The 20,147-nt window shown below is 42.1% G+C and overlaps 1 protein-coding gene across 14 annotated transcripts in view; it reads right to left on the bottom strand.

Annotated features, from left to right (window-relative positions):
• Positions 1–20,147, bottom strand: part of CPVL (carboxypeptidase vitellogenic like) — a 146,335-nt gene that overhangs the window by 122,974 nt on the left and 3,214 nt on the right. For 11 of the 14 annotated variants that reach the window (XR_014834053.1, XR_014834054.1, XR_014834051.1 and 8 more), the window contains exon 2: positions 5,824–6,012. Coding sequence is in view for 8 of the 14 variants with exons in the window: in XM_021078577.2 (XP_020934236.1) it covers positions 5,824–5,989 (166 nt within the window). In the remaining 6 variants the exon portion in view is untranslated. Of the gene's footprint in view, positions 1–5,823; positions 6,013–8,492; positions 9,356–20,147 lie in introns of those variants that run through there. The other 3 variants (XM_085005654.1, XM_085005653.1, XM_085005656.1) reach the window with 3 other exon arrangements.

Genomic DNA, 20,147 nt, shown 5'->3' with positions numbered 1-20,147 from the left:
GCCACAGCAATGCCAGATCCAAGCCATGTCTGAGACCTACACCACAGCTCATGGCAATGCCAGATCCCCGACCCACTGATGGAACCCGAATCCCTCATGGATACTAGTCGTTTCTGCTGGGCCACGATGGGAACTCTTTTGCTTCCTTTTCAATTAGCCCAAAGAAAGATCACCTCCAGAGCTGGGCAGCCTTTAAAACATTCTTGGGGCCATTCTTTTGTTGCATTATACTTAACACATATTACATTAGTTTCTGATGTATAACATGATTGAATAGTTGTACACATTGTGAACTTATCACAACAAGTCTAATTAACATCCGTCACCACACACAGCTACACATCTTTTAAGATTTACTCTTAGATGGAGTTCCTGTTGTGGCTCAGTGGTTAACGAATCCAACTAGGAACCATGAGGTTGCAGGTTCGATCCCTGGCCTTGCTCAGTGGGTTAAGGATCCAGCGTTGCCGTGAGCTGTGGTGTAGGGCGCAGACACGGCTTGGATCCCTGCGTTGCTGTGGCTGTGGTGTAGACCGGCAGCTACAGCTTCAATTAGACTCCTAGCCTGGGAACCTCCATATGCTGTGGGAGCGGCCCTAGAAAAGACAAAAAGACAAAAAAAATAAAAAATAAAAAATAAAGATTTACTCTTGGAAACTTTCAAATAGGCAATGCAGAATTATGAATTATAGTTACCACGCTGGGCAATACATTCCCAGGACTTGCTTTTGTATAGTTGGAAGTCTGTACCTAAAATACTTTTGAAATTTTTTCACAAAACGATTCGTCTTGAAATCCTCCAACAGAGACCACCCCCGCCCCCATCGCCTTTAAAAAGGGGGGTACAGAGAACCAGAGGGTAAGGGGTTGGGCGTGAGTGAGATGTGAATCACAGAGGGGTAAGTGGGCATTCGAGAAAGACAGAGAAAAATGAGAACGGTCAAATAGAATGAGAAAAAGAGAAAATATATAATAGAAAGGAGCCGGAGGGAATGGAGAAAGGGAGCGGGGTGATTGAATCAATCTGTCTCTCTGAGACCAGCGCAGCACAGGATCTGCTGGCCAGCTCTGAAAAGGACTCAGATGCCCTTATCCAGCCCTTCCTCTCGGAACCTTCCAGAGTTGTTTCTCTGCTGCCTGGTACTGACTGGGATACATTTTCTACCTTGCATTCTGCATCGGGGGCTCCTGGAAAGCCAGGAGTCTGTCTTGTTTATCTTTGCACACCTGGGGACACAACATGCTGACCTTTGCACCTAAGACATTCCATACACACTTGTCGGTAAATAAGTGTGCAGCAATGAACGAAAACATGACACACCGGCAATGCGCTAGGGTTAGCTTATTTCTACAAAAACCTCCAAAGGCAAGCAGGCCTTATTGAGATCTGAAGAAATATAGAGAAACTTTTCTCTGGCCTGTTAAAAAAAAAAAAAAAGTGTTTCACCCTGTTTTAAATTTTAAATTCCTCTAACAAAACCACAGTACAATAATTAAAAGTTCTTTCAACTCAATTGAGGTTCCCCATTTTCAAATGTTCTGTTCATCCTTCCAGAAACTATTAACAGCATGTGGAAAATAAACTCCCAAGCTGTAGGAGTTTCATTCTTCCTGGAACTGTGACTCACAATACAAATGTTTCAAACAGTGGAAAAAAGGAAAAAGGTTTTCTCTGAAGCGGTTTCACTTCCTACGTGTTATGTTCTGTGGTTACACTTTCAGGAAGATTGGAGTCTGACCAAAGAGCTTGAACGAGCTAATCAGGCATTTCATATTCGCAAAGACTTGCGCCGTCGTCAGGATAGACAGGACACTCCCAGACCACAAGTAATAATGAATGAAGACCTCACAGCAAAGTATTCTTTAGGGAATGCCCCCTGGGGCTCAGCGGTAACGAACCCAACTAGCATCCGTGGGGACATGGGTTCGATCCCTGGCCTCGCTCAGTGGGTTAAGGATCCAGCGTTGCCGTGAGCTGCTGTGTAGGTCGCAGATGCAGCTCAGATCTTCTGCTGCTGTGGCTGTGGTGTAGACCAGCAGCTGCAGCAGCTCTGATTGGACCCCTAACCTGGGAACTTCCATGTGCCACGGGTGCCCAGCGTCAAAAAGAAAAAAAAAAAAAAAAAATTCTTTGAAGTTTGTGAAAAGGGAGTATTTGGAAAACGCTAAAGTTGGCCTTCTACATTCATTTGGTTTCAGAGAGTAACGGCTTATTCTAGCTGCAGAGAAAGCAAACATGCAATTACAATTACACAAAACGAAGCCAGTCAACCGGAGAATCTTTAAAAAAAATCAAAATTTCCCTTGTCTTTTTGTGAACTACTGTTTATCTCAACAGTGTTCCACTGCGACATGAAGACTCACGTTCCTAAGGTTATGACAGACTTGATAAACAAAAGGCATGCGGGGAAGTGAGCTGACCATCTGTCCAGAGCTTCCTGAACTTTTGGTAAAGCGGATGAATAAAATTATCCTTAATTATGCTGTCAGGGCTGCATCTGAATACCCAGATGTACCAGATTTTGGATCAGCCCCTTATAATTCTGTTCAGAGATTTCTGACTTTGGAACAGAATTTTTTAGAAAGTGACACTACACCAGATTTAATGTTTTAAATGTTGTCACTCATCAGATGGTGATCAGGCTTGGCACAAGGGGACGGAAGACAAGACTCTCTCCCTGAGAATCTTTCTTTACTCCTGCTGACGCCCATAACTGCGAAGTATTTGTAGGCGAGAAATCCAGGAATGGGAGGGATGTGGACGGTCTCTCAGGCAGGTTTCTCTGCTCCTGCTTCTACCAGATGTACGATTCTGACACGCCATGGCCACTGTCCCTGCATGCTTTGTTGAAGCAGACTTCCTCACTCAGTCTGGACAGGCCCTTTCTCATTTGCCCAGATCTTCCTCCAAAACCCTCAAGTCTGAAGCTGGTCACATAGCACAGGGATTCAAACTTTGGGCACAGTGAGGTTTTAATTCCAGATCTGCCACTTAACTAGCTTTGAATGGCCCTGGGCAAGATACTTAATTTCTATGGGCCTCAGTTTTCTCATCTGTAAAATGGGGACAGTAATTATTCATTCCTCATTAGGGTTGCTCTGAGGATTAAAAGAGCTAATGGGTATAAAGCATTTAAATTTAAATTCAACGAAGATGTATCGAGTAATTACAGGCACCGTGCCAGGTACTACGGATATAATTACTACTCAATGTTAGCTATTTCTTATTCTAACTACTACTACTACTATTGCTACTACTGCTGTTGCTACTAGTGGTGTTACTATTCTACCTAGATGATGCCAACCAAAAGGAATAGCTTCCTTCTAAAAATTCTCAGCATGGAGTTCCCTTCGTGGCTCAGCGGTTAACAAACCCAACTAGCATCCATGAGAATGCAGCTTCGATCCTTGGCCTCACCCAGTGGCTTAAGGATCCGGCATTGCTGTGAGCTGTGGTACAGGTCGCAGACACAGCTTGGATCTGGCTCTGCTGAGGCTACAGTGTAGGCCAGCAGCTGTAGCTCCTATTCGACCCCTAGCCTGGGAACCTCCATATGCCAAGGGTTCGGCCTTAAAAACCAAAAAAAAGAAAAAAGAAAAAAATTCCCAGCATGTCTACTTCAAATGCAATTCTTTAGTACATTAGCATGCATTGCCTTCTTTCACTCCAGAAGAGCTCAGGCTTCTTAAACAATGGAGCATAAAGTACAGCAGGCAAATCACAGAGCAGGAGTCAGAAAGCTGGGTCTTCAAGCTATCTCTGCCACTATTCCCTGTGTCCCCTTGGGCAAGTCACGTAAAATATCTGAGTGTCAGATTCCTCATCCGTGGATTGGTAGGGTTTCATTATAAGCATGTTACTCCTTTCAGCTCTACATGAAATGATTTACTTCCAGTTGTTGCAAATGAACAAAATCCAAGTCCTCAGTACCCACTTACAAGGGAAGCCAAAGGAAATGCATGCGACCCAATTTGGTGGATTTGGCTTAATGATATTTTGCCTCTTCATTTACATCTAGTGATATATCAGCCTACCCAGTGGGCTACCTTCTTTTCATGACTTTTCTACATCAAACAGAAATGAGTCTTTAAAAAAAAAAAAAAAAAGACTGACAACATTGTCACTAAACATTGTCAAAGTTTTTCACCTTTTCTTAAAAGAGAGATGGTGAAACATGGACCCAATGTGTATGCCAAAGACGTATGAGCAGGAATCAAATGCACCCTTAAGAGGGGAGGATGTTTTGGTTTTAAACCAAACCAAAAATAGAATTGATGAGAGCATACTAACTATGAGAAATATTCAGATGGAGAAAAGATGCTTTCATTTAACTTTCATACAGAATGTTTTCTCTTTTCAGGGCCGCACCTGCGGCATATGGAAGTTCGCGCTAGGGTTGGAATCAGAGCTACAGCTGAGGCCTATGCCACAGCCATGGTAATACTGGATCCTTAACCCACCAAGCAAGTCCAGGGATTGAACCTGCACCCTTGCGGACACTATGTCGGTTCTAACATGCTAAGCCACAATGGGAATTCCCAAAATATGTAGTTATTTTTGATGTTTACATCATTTCCCTGAAATTTCCAGTTGGTTCCACACTCCTATGGTATCTACCAACCTACCAGCCTCAGAAGCATTAACTCTGCCTTCCCACTGTGCCTAGGGATAAACATCAACACCACCATCCATGGATGTTCATATCCTTTAAGAAAAACGCTCCAGGAACAGGTGTCCCACCCCCAGCAACCTTCCCCTTTTTACTGGGCCATTTCCATCATTATCTCCTACCCTCTTAATGACCCTTCTGACTCTCTCTCTCCAGCTGCCACCCTGTTTCTCTCCTCCCTTTTACGAACAGCTTCTCAAATAGCTGCCTCGATACTATTTTCTGGAGCCTCCTGATGTCCAGAAAGATTGCATAATTTATCTTGCACAGTGATTTTTTTCCTAACCATGAAGAAGCATTAAGAGCACAGGCAGGTCATACATTTTTTGTCTCTGATGACATCAAACAACATTTTTTTTCTATTCATAATAATACAAAGCTCTATAATCTCTAAATAAAAGCCTTCAGTGGAGTTCCCATTGTGCCTCAGTGATAATGAACTCGACTAGTACCCATGAGGATGGGCATCCGGTGTTGCTGTGAGCTGCGGTGTAGGTCGCAGACGCAGCTTGGATCTGACATTGCTGTGGCTGTGGCGCAGGCTGGCAGCTGTGGCTCTGATTCAACCCCTAGCCTGGGGACCTCCATATGCTGTGGATGGGGCCCTTAAAAAAAGTGATTGGCCATGAGTCAATAATTGTTCAAGCTGGGTTTTGGCTCTACGGGGGGTTATTATACTATTTTCTCTACTTCTGCATATGTTTGAAATTTTCTAAAATGCAAAGTTTTTTTAAGAACCAGAGGAGGAAAAGTGGATGAAGCATCTGGGTGTGAATCCTGTATGTACCAGCTGGTGTCTATATGACTCTGGCAAGTAACTGAGATGCTTAAATGAGTTTATAGCAAATGGATATTAACTGGAGTCAGTCGCTGACATGTAGCAAGTTCTAACCTTATTAAGCGACCAGTTGTAGATAACTACTACACTAGTTTTATAAACAGACGGCAGGGACTCAAGCGCTACTTAATTTGGCCCTGATGAACTCCCATTTTAGTTCAAAGCACTGACACTATATGACATCAAATCATTCATATATGAAATAAAACAACTGAGTACAATACCAGAATGTATTTGAAATCCTGTGAGGGAACAGCCTAAGAAAAACCTCCACACTGTTGAAAGCATACCAGTGGTTTTCCGATTTGCACTCACCTTCTGCAAATTTCCCAGCTTCGATGTAAGGAGTTAGAAATAATGGCTCTCCTACGTTTCCTTTAGGTGGTTTGAAAACATGGGCTTTTCCATATATTGAGCGAAACAGGCCATCACTACCAGGGCTGAGCATCAAGAGGGCCAGCAAAACAGGAGCCTTCCACATGGTACCAACTGTTTCCTCCAGGCCTAGGATGAAAACAACAACGTTCCACAAATGAGGCCAAAGAGTAAATATTTACTGAACCTCTTTGTATGTAAGACACTCATTTGTATTCTCTCTCTCTATATATATATATATATTGCCCTTTGCTAAGCACCTTAGATACCACCTAAATAATAGAGACCCAATCCTTGCCCACCCTGATTTTAACTGTCTAATGGAATGCTATTCAAGGGATTTGCAATGTAACTACAGAAACATTTCAAAAACTGTGGTCTGGAAAGTAAATTCAACGCAGGATTCCATGAAGCATCAAGACAACGGGGACTCTGTCAGTGGATCACCACATGAGCAGGAGAGAGAGTCATTGATCACAAGTATATTTCAGGCCAAGAGAACCTGGGAAGGCCCTACCAAGCTGGAGGGTGAATGAAGGGTGGGTGGGATTCAGCTTGGTAGGAGAAATGGGGAAGGATCAGCTTCTTTTGAGAAAAAGGACACACTGCAGGGAAATTTAAAATAAACAAAATGGATTTCTGGTCACCTTCCTATCATTGACAAATCAGTACACTTGGCATCAAGAACAAAAACGAAAGAAGGCCGAGAAGGAGGGTCCTGAAACCATTTTCAGGCCCTTGTCCCTAGAACTAGCTGACAAATGAACTCAACAGTTACACCTCAAGCATTATTAACACAAAGCTTTCCAAGGGTCTTCCAATCCGATATTTTCTTATGAGTATTCATCTGGGATGATACAAATAATGGCTTAAAATTACATGGTGAATTCTCTCAACTTGTAAACTTGTTAACTGCATTTCGAATGGGCTTTCCTGTGTATTTTCAGCTGATCTGAATATCCTAATAACTTAACCAGGAAAGCAAGGACTGTTATCATCAATCTTAGACAGGGAAAACTTGACTCAAAGGAATGCGTAGGGAGTTCCCATTGTGGCTCAGCAGAAATGAATCTGACTGGTAACCATGAAGACGTGGTTCAATTCCTGGCCTCGCTCAGTAAGTTAAGGATCTGGTGTTGCTGTGAGCTGTGGTGTAGGTCAAAGATGCATCTTGGATCTGGCATTGCTGTGACAGTGGTGTAGGTCGGCGGCTACAGCTCTGATTACAGACTCCCTGGCTCCTTAGCCTGGGAGTCTCCATATGCCACAGGTGCCACCTTAAAAAGACAAAAAAAAAAAAAAAAAAAAAAAAAAGCCTTATCCATGGACGTCAAAATGGAGAAATTGGAACTAGAATGCAACCGGGGCCAGGACTGGTACAGATGCAGATGCAAGGTGGGAACGTTGTCTCTCTCTCTCTCTTTTTTTTTTTTTTTTTTTTTTAATTTTGAAATTTGGTCCACCATGGATTTTTTGCATTAGTTTTGATTTTTCAAGTATTGCATTAAAACACTCTTTATCTTGATTATTGGGTATATTAGCACTCTTGAATTTTACACCCAAAGCAGGTGCCTCTCTTGCTTCCCCTTAATCCTGACTCTGCTAAGTGTTCTGATGGCCACATCAGTGCTGTTACACGACTCTGCACTACCGGGATTTAAATACTCCACTGGCTCAGATATCTGGATGCAAAAAGAAATACACAATTTATGCAAATACAATGACTGCTTTTGATTGTGCAGTACTATACAATACCAAGCCATTAAAACATCTTAAAAACACAAAATGTGTGAAAACCTATTAACCACATGCTTATCACAACCCAATTTGGCCTAATATGAAAATACTGGTTGTAGCAAATGTAAAAAGCTTTGCAGCCACATTTCTTCAATAAGATAAAAGTTTATAATTATAATTTGATTGAATATATAATCCTTGTCAAGTCTTTCATGGTTAACTTAATAGAATTCCCCAGACTTAATGTAAACAAGTCCAACCAAATAGAGTATGCAGCTAAAAAAATGCTTTTGTCTGTTATTGACTATAATGAGGAACAGAATGAATTTAGAAACTGAAATTAGGTTCCCAAGAAGCCCAAGGGTAATGACCACCATAGCACTGATAAAACATTTTTTTAATTATGTGAACTTGTTACACTCATATTTCAGTAACAGCTACTTTCAAAGAATGCTTGAAATAAACAATCTTACTCTCTAACTGATTCAGGGGGAAAAAAAATATCTGTAGTATTAAAAACATATTGGAAGAAGCCCTTCCATTTAGAGGGTTTTTTTTTTTTTTTTTCCTGGGGGCAGGAACAAGAAACTAATCATACCATCTAATTTCTCAATCTTTCTGCTGCAAACATCCAGCCCCCTTTAATGGAAGACATTAATATTTAAATAACCAGGGTAGTTATAGCACTTCCCTTGGAAGCAGATGTTGACTCAAAGATGTTAAAGACAGAAAGGCAAACCTAGTCATGTTTTAACTGACATAAATCTAATACATAAAAGTAAGAGTTGGGTCAATTTAGGAGCTTCTGCTAACTAGCATTTAATCAAATAACTACTGGTTTCTTATGTAGGTGAATTAAAGCCACAACATACTTCATTTCAGTTTCATTTAATGGTCAGAATTCCTGCACTGTGCTTAGCTGTCATCTCTCCTAATGAAGATAAAAGCCATATGATGAATGCAGAAGTTTTTTTTTTTTCTTAATATCATTCACAAATTTTTTTTGTCTATCCTAAATTAGCCAGAATCTTTTTATGTATTGAACATTTATTGAGCCCTTTCTAAATTAATAAACCCCACACTGGAAGCTATTGTTTGCAGAAAGTTGAAATAAAAAATATTACCCCTACACTGCATCATATGTCTACTTGAATTGATATGAAAACATCAGTGCTATTTCCAGTTCAAATACATTATATCAAAGGATTCAAGCAAGCTATTCCTCTTAATAAATGTCCAGAAATAGAATAAAACATGGGCAAATACAAAACAATACTGGCAGAATCAAATAAGCTAAAGGCCAAAAGCATATGATTCACTAAAACTGTCTTAACTAAACCTTAAATATTATAATTGGAAACCATGTATCCAATGCAGTTTTTGATACCAACAAAGCTATTTATCACAGTGTTATTTAGAATAATAAAAACTGTCAACAGTGTAAGCAATATAAGTAATTACTGTACACCAAAAAAGATGGAATTACATACAGCAATTAAAATGACTCTACCAAGAATGTTTTGGAAAATATACTAATATTAGGTAAAGAAAACCAGGCTATTAAACTGGATACATGGTATTTTCTCCTTATTTAATACGTATTAAGAATTTCTAAATGTTCTACAATAATTAATCATAATTAGAAGAAAATTATTTTTGGTTTTGCATCTTTATCAGATGGTGAAGCAACTGGTAGGCATGGCTTGTTCCTTATTCCTTATTCCTACCTGGTTATGACCTCTTGCGTTTCCTAGGAATAAGGGTTCTGTTTGTTCTTTTAGAAGAGGTTCTTTCTCTAACATTCTGTGAAGAGGTGTCTTGATCTCTGAAAGCCATAGACCTGCAGAGACTCAACATCAAGTTTCTCTTTCGTGAATTAGAAGGCTCTGCATTCATGTGAGATGCTGTTCTAATAATAATTACTCTTACTACATTTATTTTTTAATTCTCCCGGGAGTAGAGTCCATAACAAACGTGCATATAGTTGGTACTAAGCAAATACTTGTTCAACTGATGGGTCTAACTAATGAACCATGATATGTTAGACACAGAGGAGGTCATAGACATTCATATGGCCCAATCCCTTCATCTTACAGACTAGATAACTGGAACCAGAGAAGTAAGTAACTTGTAAGTAAGATGACACCACTGGCCAGCAGTACGGCCAAGACGCAAAAACAGCATTCATCTATGGCTCTAAATTTAATCCACTTTCCACTCTCCCAACTTTGGTTACAATTGTATGTATTTGGATATTGTGACTCTTACTGTTTCAGTAGATAGTAACCACCTGTAATAGCCTTAAACCCCTTTCTTTAGATCACTGGAGCATGCAATAAAAAATAATAATAAACAAATGAATAAACAGAAGCATTAATAAGTAAATCTTTCTAGAGAAATGTGGGTTTTAGAAACAGGGTGTGCTAATCCAGGTTTGACATGACTCATTCACTGAATCTTGGGCAAGACAGTGACTTCTCTGGTTCTCAATCAATGTATTTCCATGGTTAGACTTCTGGGAACTATGAGAGCCATTGTTCAAAATTAAACTCTAAAAGCAAACCATTACATGTTATATTGGGGAGTTCCTCTGTGGTTCAGTGATAACGAACCCAACTAGTATCTAGAAGGATGCAGGTTCCATCCCTGACCTCACTCAGTGCGTTAAAGGATCCAGCGTCGCCATGAGCTGTGGGGTCGGTGGCAGACGAGGTTCGGATTCTGCATGGCTGTGACTGTGGTGTAGGCCAGCAGCTATAGCTCTGATTTGATCCCTAGCCAGGGAACTTCCACATGCCTCAAGCGTGGCCCTAAAAAGAAAACAAAAACAAAAAACAAAAGTTATATTAAAAAACATAAGTAACATGTACTCAAACACATCACTTCCCTATTTCACTACATTTTACTATCACCTATGCTCTGGAGTTATAGTTTTCATATTTTTCTGCTGGAAAGATTATATAATGGTTTGCTAATTGCATTTCTTCCCAATTTGGTGTTTTGTAACATCTCATAGCTTGAAATTAGCCATGGTGGGAATATTTACACCACAGAAATCAGCAGACATCCCAAACTGTGGCTTCAGATGTTAAACATTTACATGCACTTGTTGGTCTCATGTTCCTTATTTGGTATGTGAGGTGGAAACTACCTTCCCTCAAGTCATACCCCAGTTCCAATGAAATGATCAGAGGAGACAAAAAAGGAAGCTCCTGCCAAGTTTTCATCTATGTGTAGAGGCAACCAGCAGCGTGCCGAGATAGGCAAGGCTTTGAGAAAATAAGCCTGAGAAAGCGACTGGAAAGTGCGTGTTCTACCAGTGGAAAAAAAAGAATCGAAAACAAAAACTCCAGAATGAGGACAAAGAAACAAAAAGTAAACATGTCACGTAGCCCATACATTTTCCTCTTCTTCCCTTCCCATGTCTCCATTTTATATTACAGATTATTCCAAACCAAGGATAAAACTAATCCATGTAATAAATATCACAGCTGCAATTAAAATGATTATCTGGAGTTCCCGCACATATTAAACTGGCTTTAGTAACTCCTAACAGAAGAAAAACATCCCCCAGACAAAGGAACAAAAAGAGGCCAAGTAGTAAGAGGCATTTCCATGAGATCTGCTGTTAGAGAAAGGCACAGGAAAACGGCCCCTCTATTTAAAAAAGATTCACTCAAGATTATTCGGGCATATCCAAAACATTTGAATCCTGTAATGAAGCGCGACTGTGTGCAACCCTGAATTAAATACCAACCCAAATCCCCAATCTAGCCATTTTTGCTAAAGGATTTCCATACAAACAAATGGTAAAAGAAAACCTTTACTGGGAAGGCTCTCGTATTCGTGTTCCTTAAGACATCATTTTAATTTCTAAAATTGATATTTGAGGTGCTCTTTTCCCAAGGAGGACACGACACACAAAGTGATGGGCAACCGTTTGCTGAGGCGACGCTGAGACTCGCATGCCTGTCTCCTTTCCACAGGCTTCCCTCTGGCATCAGACAGGGGTGTCTCATCTCGCTAACTGAATTCGTCATCTTTATCTCCGCCACCATATCCTTGGGCTCACAGGAAAGGCAGGCAAACCTGGGTTGTGTGGCAGGTGAGAACGAAAAGAATCAGGAAGGAGTTCCCGTCGTGGCGCAGTGGTTAACGAATCCGACTGGGAACCATGAGGTTGCGGGTTCAGTCCCTGCCCTTGCTCAGTGGGTTAATGATCCGGCGTTGCCGTGAGCTGTGGTGTAGGTTGCAGACGCGGCTCGGATCCTGCATTGCTGTGGCTCTGGCGTAGGCAGGTGGCTACAGCTCCGATTCGACCCCTAGCCTGGGAACCTCCATATGCCGCGGAGCGGCCCAAGAAATAGCAACAACAACAAAAGACAAAAGACAAAAAAAAAAAAAAAAAAAGAAAAGAATCAGGAAGAGGAGAAAATAATATTATCTGATGCTATAGCGGGGAGCTTTACCTTGAAATTTCACTCCAACCGGAAGGAAAAATTAATGAGGGTGGAAAATAAAAAGCAGACAAGTCCCAAAATGTTGTTAACACTTTTGAAACAGAAAGACCGTCCCCAAGAGCCAAAGCATCAGCATGACTCTGACAAGAGCCAGTGACTATTGAATGCCCTTTATGTCCAGGAACTGTGCTATCTGCTTTGTGGTTTTATTTGTAATCTTTGCCAGGTAGGTACTATTAGCACCCCATTTTGCAGATGAGGAACTGATCCTCAGAGAATTTAAGTTCTTTGCCCTTGGAGTTCCCCTTGTGGCGCAGCGGAAAGAATCCGACTAGGAACCATGAGGTCGCAGGTTTGATCCTTGGCCTTGCTCAATGGGTTAAGGATCCGGCATTGCCATGAGCTGTGGTGCAGGTCGAAGACGAGGCTTGTATCTGTGGCTGTGGCGTAGGCCAGCAGCTGTAGCTCTGATTAGACCCCTAGCCTGGGAACTTCCAAATGCCATGAGTGCAGCCCTAAAAAAGAAAAAAAAAAATTCCTTGCTCAGGGTCGCACAGCTGGTAAACAGTAGAGCAACAGATTGCAGGCCAGTCCAAATCAACTTCCAAAGACCATTCTATAGTCCCAATACCAGCATCTCCCAAAATATCCTATGCAGGCCAGGGGCTCGCCTCCCTATGTAGGTAAGTTTGGAAATACAACATACAAAAGTAACATTTTTGCTAAAAGATAGATGAGATGAGGAAAGATTCTTCACTACAGTTTCAGAGGGAACATGGCCATTGATTTGGGGCTTGTAGCCTGCAGAAGTTGGAAACAATACATTTCTAGTATTACAATACCATAGCAGCCCTAGAAAACTAATGCCTTGATAGCTGGCAAGACTGTGGAAGGAATCAAGATACAGGGGGTAAAGGGACAAAGAGTAGAATTTAGTTATCATGAAGCATCCAAGAGAAAATTCTGAGTGGCCAACAACAAAACGGGAAAGAGAAGCTAAACTGATTTTGTATTGAGGAGATGTCTGGCATTACGGTAAGCCAGGATTTCCCACTGCATCCCTCATGGGATATTAGTTATCTAATACAAGATAGTATTAGATTTTATAAGAACAAAAGTTTGGGAAAAACCTGGGCGAAACAAACTTAAACGGGTTTCCTGGTTACAGAATGAATATTTCAGAGCTTTTCACTTGCTTGTGGACCACGTGTGTTTTATCTGTCACTCTTCTTAGAAAGGTCTGAAGTCCAGAGATTTATCTAAGATATACTCAGATGAGGAAACTAAATCCTAATTGACTGGTTTCTCAAGTCCCAGATTAATTTCTCCAGCTCCCGACTCAACCACTGAACAGTAAAGCTCAACTTTGAAGAAAGAGCTAGAGGATTCCAACGTCTGCGTATTTTTCACACATCATTGTACAAATGATAAAATACAACAAAATCTGCCTCCATGCAACTTTGGACCAAATCAGAATTCTGGGTAAACTGGATTATCTTGGCATACCCTTTGCAAAATTTATAACTGCTAAAATTGCAAGTGATTTGAGGGCATGTTTATTTGCAAAGAATTGAAACTTAGATGCCCAGAGATTGCTTCAAAATGGGTTTCCGGGAGTTCCCGTCATGATGCATCGGAAACCAACCCAACTAGTATCCATGAGGAGGCAGATTCAATCAGGCACTGCCATGAGCTATGGTATAGGTCGCAGGCAAGCTTGGGTCCTGTGTTGTAGCTGTGGTGTAGGCCAGCGGCTACAGCTCTGATTGGACCCCTAGCCTAGGAACCTCCATATGCTGCGTGTGCAGCCTTAAAAGACCAAAAAAAAAAAAAAAAAAAAAAAAGGATTTCTGGCTTCTTTTTTTATTTATTTTTGAAAATAAACCTTTTTTTGGGAGGGGTGGCTGACTCCCTCAGTCCTTTAAGAGTCATGGCAAAAGCAGTGGTTCTGCTGAGAAATTCTCTATTTTTGCTGCAGTAAATGCAGCCCTATTCTTTTTAGAACTGGCCTCCTTTCTGCTCTCTACGATGACCAAGTTTTTTAAATAAAATAATTAGGATACACAGTGTGGCAGATACGAGGGTAATATCGGACAAGATGAATGAGAATATTTCACATGAGGATGATCCTGGGAAATGCATCAACACTGTCACCTTAACCATCCTTTGTCACTGAGTTGACAAGAGCTCCTCCATGATTCCAAAGAGATACTACTGCGATTGAGAGTGAGCTCCATGCAATACTCCCGGATTACTCCAGGGCTTCCCTCATCTCTCTTCCACCTACTGTCTCAGCGGGCCCTCGCCATCACCTTGAAAGGTGTTAGAGCAGCTCTTCAACAGAGACCCATGTGGGTGGAGCAACTCCCCAAGTCCCGCTCTGCTACCGTTAGACCCCAAGTTCACTGGACCAGCCGCTCACTAGATAAACACATTTATCTTTAATTCCTATATGTCAGACGTCAAGGTAGGCACAGGGAACAAAAGAGACAAAGGGTTTGCCTTCATGAAACTTCCTGTAAAACGGGGACGAGAGAGCGAGCAAAGCGATGGCCACCTGGAGACTGGCACTTGCCACCTGCCTCTACAAGGATTAAATCTGCTGCTGACCCTTGACACCCCCTGACAGAGCTCAGGGTGACGATGAGAAGTGAGGTACCCTCTGCTCTAGGAAAACTGGCCGAACAGGTCTTCAGATGGGCAGCTGTTTTCAGAAGAAGACTGTAGGAGCCCAATTCTTGCATCTCCTCACATCGAGAAAAGCACTAAGATCCTTCAGGGTAACATCTGCTCCTCGTGACGAGCAGTGACCTTCTCCAAAACATGGGCTTGGTTGCATGAAACTTCCCCTTTGCAAAACTCACATATACACTGACACCTCCCTAACTCTTTGGAGCGGGTTTTCGGAGCCATCTGAAATGCTGCCTCCTGGGCTATAGTCTTCATTTTGCCCCAAATAAAACTTAACGCACAACTCTCATACTTGTGGGGTTTTTTCCCCTCCAGGTGACACTATTAAGAACATTAAAGCAGAGTAACGAGTTAGGAAGGGATGTGGTCGAGAAGTGGAATTACTGATACTGAGCGGTCAGGCGAGGTCCCTCTAAGGAGGTGACGTGTGAACAGATCTGAAGGTATCTGAGAGTTTCAAGCGACTTTCTAGGGAGAAGAAAGTCCCAGGATGGAGAATAGGGATGGCAAAGGCCCTTTAACTGGAGAAATGAGGGCAGAAGCAGCATGGCTGGAGTCCAGCAAGTGATGGGGGTGGGGGGTGGGGTGGTACAAATGGGATCGGGTATCAAATCATGTATTTGGGGGGCTCACTTCCATCAGTGGGAAGGCTGGCCTCTTGCGGCAGAAAGACTCATCTGATGGATAAACTGGGCATGCCGGACTCAATTCTCTCAATGTTCCCTGAGAAAGCCATGGTTTTCTTTCTCCACCCAGGGGTGGGCCGTGCCCGTCTGGGCACATCTGCTCTCCCTGGGCTTCAGTCCCCTTGCCCAGAAGTAAAAGCTCCAACCCAGTCCAGACTCTCAGTAAGAAAAGTGAGATTATGCTCTCTCCCTGCCTTGCTCTTTTGCCTTCTCAATTTCTCCAGACTTCAGGTGAGAGAAAAGAGTTTGCTATTTGGTGAGTCCTGGAAAGAATGGATGGTGAAACACAATTTTTAAAAGCAAATCAGCCAAAATATCTTCACACAGCTAATCAGAGAGCAACAAAATCACAACTGCCCTCTTTAGCAAGAACAAAAGGATATTGAACTGGATCCCCTCCTTAAGTGTTTGTCTGTTTGCTTGTTTTTTAGGGCTGCACATCAGAGCTGCAGCTGATGGCCTACGCCACAGTCACAGCAACACGGGATCTGAGCAGCGTCTGCAACCTACACCAGAGCTCATGGCAACGCTGGATCCTTAACCCGCTGAGTGAAGCCAGGGATCTAACCTGCATCCTCCTGGATACTAGTTGGGTTCTTCTGCTGCTGAGCCATAGTGGGAACTCCCCCATTAAGTATTTTAAAATCAGGTGTGCATAGTATCCAAAATGGAGAGAGTCGAAAAAGCCCACAAACTTGTTCATCTGGTTCCTAAGCCATGGAAACACCCTCTATTATTGCCTCTGTCAGCAATTACTGAAAGCAAAAAAACCTGTTTCCACTCTCGTGCTGCATTCTGACTTGTCCACACCATCTTGCAAAGTCATCTGTGATCTCCAGATTCCCAAATTCAAAAGACAAGTTTCAGCTTTTACCTTAACTGATTTCTCCGACACGCTGACACTACCCCTTTGGTAAATTTATCACTGCCTTTCACGTGTTTCACAGATCTTCTCGAATGTTCTCCTTCACGGTTCCCCCTCCCTCCGCTTTCCTTTAAATACTGGATTTCCCAGGAGTCCATCCGTGGTACACAGCTTATCTCACTGCACACACTCCCTCCCGGGTGGTCTCATCACTTTGAGTAGCACCTTCTACTGACACGACTCAAAATAATCGCTCTTCTTAACAGCGGCAGGCTCTTCTATCCAACTGCCGGCTGAACTTTGCTACCTGATGCCCTACTGTATATAAAACTCAACTTGTCAAGATGGAACGTAATCCTTCTGCTAAAACATAGTGAACTGAACACATCTACCTCTGCCCTTTCATAAAAACCCCTCTAAGATGGAAGCAAAGACACTTTGAAAAGGTATAAATCCCATCGCCCGAGAAAACAGGAAAAACAACAGCAAATAAGGCGCATCAATATTGTTGCTGTTACATGGAAAGTGAACAAACAGTGTGCAGAGAAGGAAACCAGAATATACATGAGAAATAAACTAATTCCCATTACAAACACAGAAAGGCTAAACATTAGTAAGTACCTGATACACTGAGTGTAAAACAAAGCAGGTAAAGCCTCAGATCCCCTCCCACACTAACAGGGGAAAGGAGAGGCTTAGGTCTGCAGAAAAATTATTCTTTGGAAAATTAAACCAGAGAAACTCTAGGCCTGGGAATAGGAAGCACAGTAAAAGTTGGGGAAAAGGCACCCAACTGAAAACTAAGCGAAAGTCTACCTACCAACACACCCTGAACACGCCCCTTGAACCCTCAGCTCTAAGAAAGCTTGCTGAGGCACAGCAAGCTTCTATCCCTCTATCCCTCACCCTTTGCAGAAGAATCCTGCAGGAGCCTTCCCTGCGGGAACTGAATTCTCTTAGAGAAAGGACACACATACAGACACGGGAGGTCCTCCAGAGAAAATTCTTGCACCCACCCATCGCTTCCAGGGAACTCCTGACAAATTCCTTCCACACAATGGAGCTTCCTTCCAGCAACTCCATTTCTCACATTTAACATATAACCAAAGTGCAGAGAACCACTAGACATTGGAAAAAAGCCTCTCATTTGAAAGAAAAAAAGAAACTACTTGAAGAAAAAAAGAAACTGTATGCATAGAAGAAAAGAAGAAGAAACTGTATGCATAGTACAGGTAGCGCTTCAAAAACAAAAACAATATCTTAAAGGAGATGGGAGAAGACAATACAGTATTCATTCAACGACAGACGCTGTCTTAAAAAGGAATAAAGAGCAGGAATGGGCTCCACGCCAGTTCTGGGTGCCATGAACTGACGATTGAATGTCTGCAAGCTTGGAAACCTAAGAAAGGCTATTTTTGTATCTGTGCTACGAAACTGGTGACTGTATGCTTTTTGAGTACAGACTTTAAAAAACAAACACAAAAAACTACCACCAAATTTTAACGCAATGGCTTCCAGTAAGTTCAGTCTGAAACAAGTCTCAGACTTTCTAGACACTAATGTTAGGTGCTGGGATACTGGGAACTGTGGAAAGAATCTTGGTTTCACATCAAGAGCTGCAGGCTGCCAGGTCCTAAAGCACCCAGGCAATGGCACAGGGGGTTGCCTCTCCTGCAAGCCAAGTGGATTCTACAAGCATTCCAGTTCTTAGAGGAGGAGAAAAAAAAAAACCAAATTATTTCCAGTTGATTTCTTGATTGCTAATAACATTCTTCATCAAGAAACCCAGGCAGGAAAATGTTTCACTTTCAGAATTAGCTACGCCTGCCACTTTCCCCTTGTGTCAAATATAAACTCCACCATCTCCAAATGGAGTCTTCTTTATTGAGCCATCTACACTTCTCGCTGCCCAACTTGGGAGCTTAGAGAGCTTTGCCCAGCCCAGCTGTTCCCTGCAAGAATCACATTTCCTGGACTTTTCAAATGTAGAGACTCCTCCACATTCTCTTGCCATTCAAAGAGTTTTCTCTCCTTTAACAGAACTCAATACATTAGGGATTTTTCTGGGTATAATTAAAGTGTAAGATACTTTGCTAAGACTTGTAGGGGAGTCAAAGATGAAAAAGGCACAGGACTCGCCTTTAAGAAAAAGGAGATGGGCTGAACAAAACCCACTAACAGGCAGACTGGGTAAGTGCTCTAATAAAGACAAGGAATGCCTTGTTCTCTAAGCCACTACTAACGAATGCTGTGCTTATTCAAGTCTGCACTGGCCAATAACCTCACTCCCCATGCCAATCCCACTGCTCACTGGGCAACTGGCTACTTCCAACCTGGAGAGCAAAGGATGAAGAGAACAGATAGGCACACTCCTTATGCATATCAGAGTCAATTACAACTACAGAGTCAATACAATCCTGCTATAAGCCTGTATCTTATCTCACCCTCTCTCCAAAGACTCAGGATGGAAGGAAAGTAATGAAACGAGGGAACAGGATCAAATGATAAGAGGGATAATGATAAGATAATGATAATAATTAATAAGATAATAAGATAATGGGGGATAATGATAAGAGGGACAATGGGAAAAGGAGAAGAAAGATGGAGAACAACAAACAGTAAAACAAATCCAACATAGAGCTTTTCTCTAGCTCATTCTACAAAATCAGCAGAGGACTGAAGGTGAGAGCTTCAGGAGAACTGATGAACAGATGGTCAAACTCCTCCTTGGGGGTGGCATTTCTCAGAGGGTTTGATTCTTCCTGCAGAGTTAAAGAAGCTGAGTGAAAATAAGACAGGGCCAGAGGGTCGATACGCCACCAGCAATAACCAATTGAGTGATTTTGGTGTGAGCTTTTCTTGCTGAATTACCTATCAAACCAGAGGGGGGACAAGAAGAAACCTACATATGCAGAGCTCACACAGCGCCTGGCACACAGTACGCATTTGGCACGGTAATACAGTCCCATGGGAAGGGCACAAGGGATTTAAACAAAGCTTCAAATGTGTATCTGCCACTTGAAAACTCTACCACCAGACAAAGTACTCGTATTCTCAGTGGACCCACACTATCACTCCTTGTTATGGTGACAAAGATATACATACTTTATAAACTCAGACCAGGTACCGCCCTCACCGTCTAACTGAGGCCTTAGAGCAGTCCCTGACCACAGAATAGATGCTAATTAAATGCAATTTCCCTTGCCTTGTCAGTGGTAAATTATTATAATAAGAGGATTATAATAAGAGGGATTTAAAGAACTGAATATTTATTCAGCACAAAGAGCATAGACAAAAGCAATAAAGTGGAAAGGGAAGGGGAGCTTTGGTTGCTAAATATTTGGATGAAGGCTTGGTGACAGCGCCTTCAGAATATGCATCCCATCTGAGGTTTGGTGCAGAAAACATGGCCACCATCAGGACAGGCTGTTACGGTTCCCAGATTAAGTAGGCGTGGTTTTCTGAAAAGATGGACAAATTCATTAAACTATCTGACTTCCTGATATTTGGAAATGAATATTCACACTGGTAAAGCACTAAAAGACCCAGACAAAAAAAGAATTTCACTTTCCCGCTTCCCACCCCTCTGCCACCTTATGTTCCACCCTGTTTTCACACCCTCTTCCCACCCTGCACCTCTATAGCGGGAGTAGGAAAGAAGCCACTCCAATCCTGTGGATATGATTTTTAGTTTGCTGATGTTATCAAGGAGAACTGTAGCTACAAGAACGCTGTAGATAGAGCCATCAAACCATCGTTAAAACACAAACTGATAATTGAACACCCCTATTTTTTTTCTGTACCCAAAACTCTATGTACTCAGAT

This window comes from Sus scrofa, chromosome 18 (genome assembly GCF_054392235.1).
Source record: "Sus scrofa isolate SSC_HxYL_T2T_F1_AM1 chromosome 18, Sscrofa_HxYL_maternal_Yorkshire_Landrace_v2.0, whole genome shotgun sequence".
Taxonomy (NCBI): Eukaryota; Metazoa; Chordata; class Mammalia; order Artiodactyla; family Suidae; genus Sus; species Sus scrofa.
The sequence above is the reverse complement of the archived record's forward strand: the minus strand, read 5'-3'. Positions and strand labels throughout refer to the sequence as shown.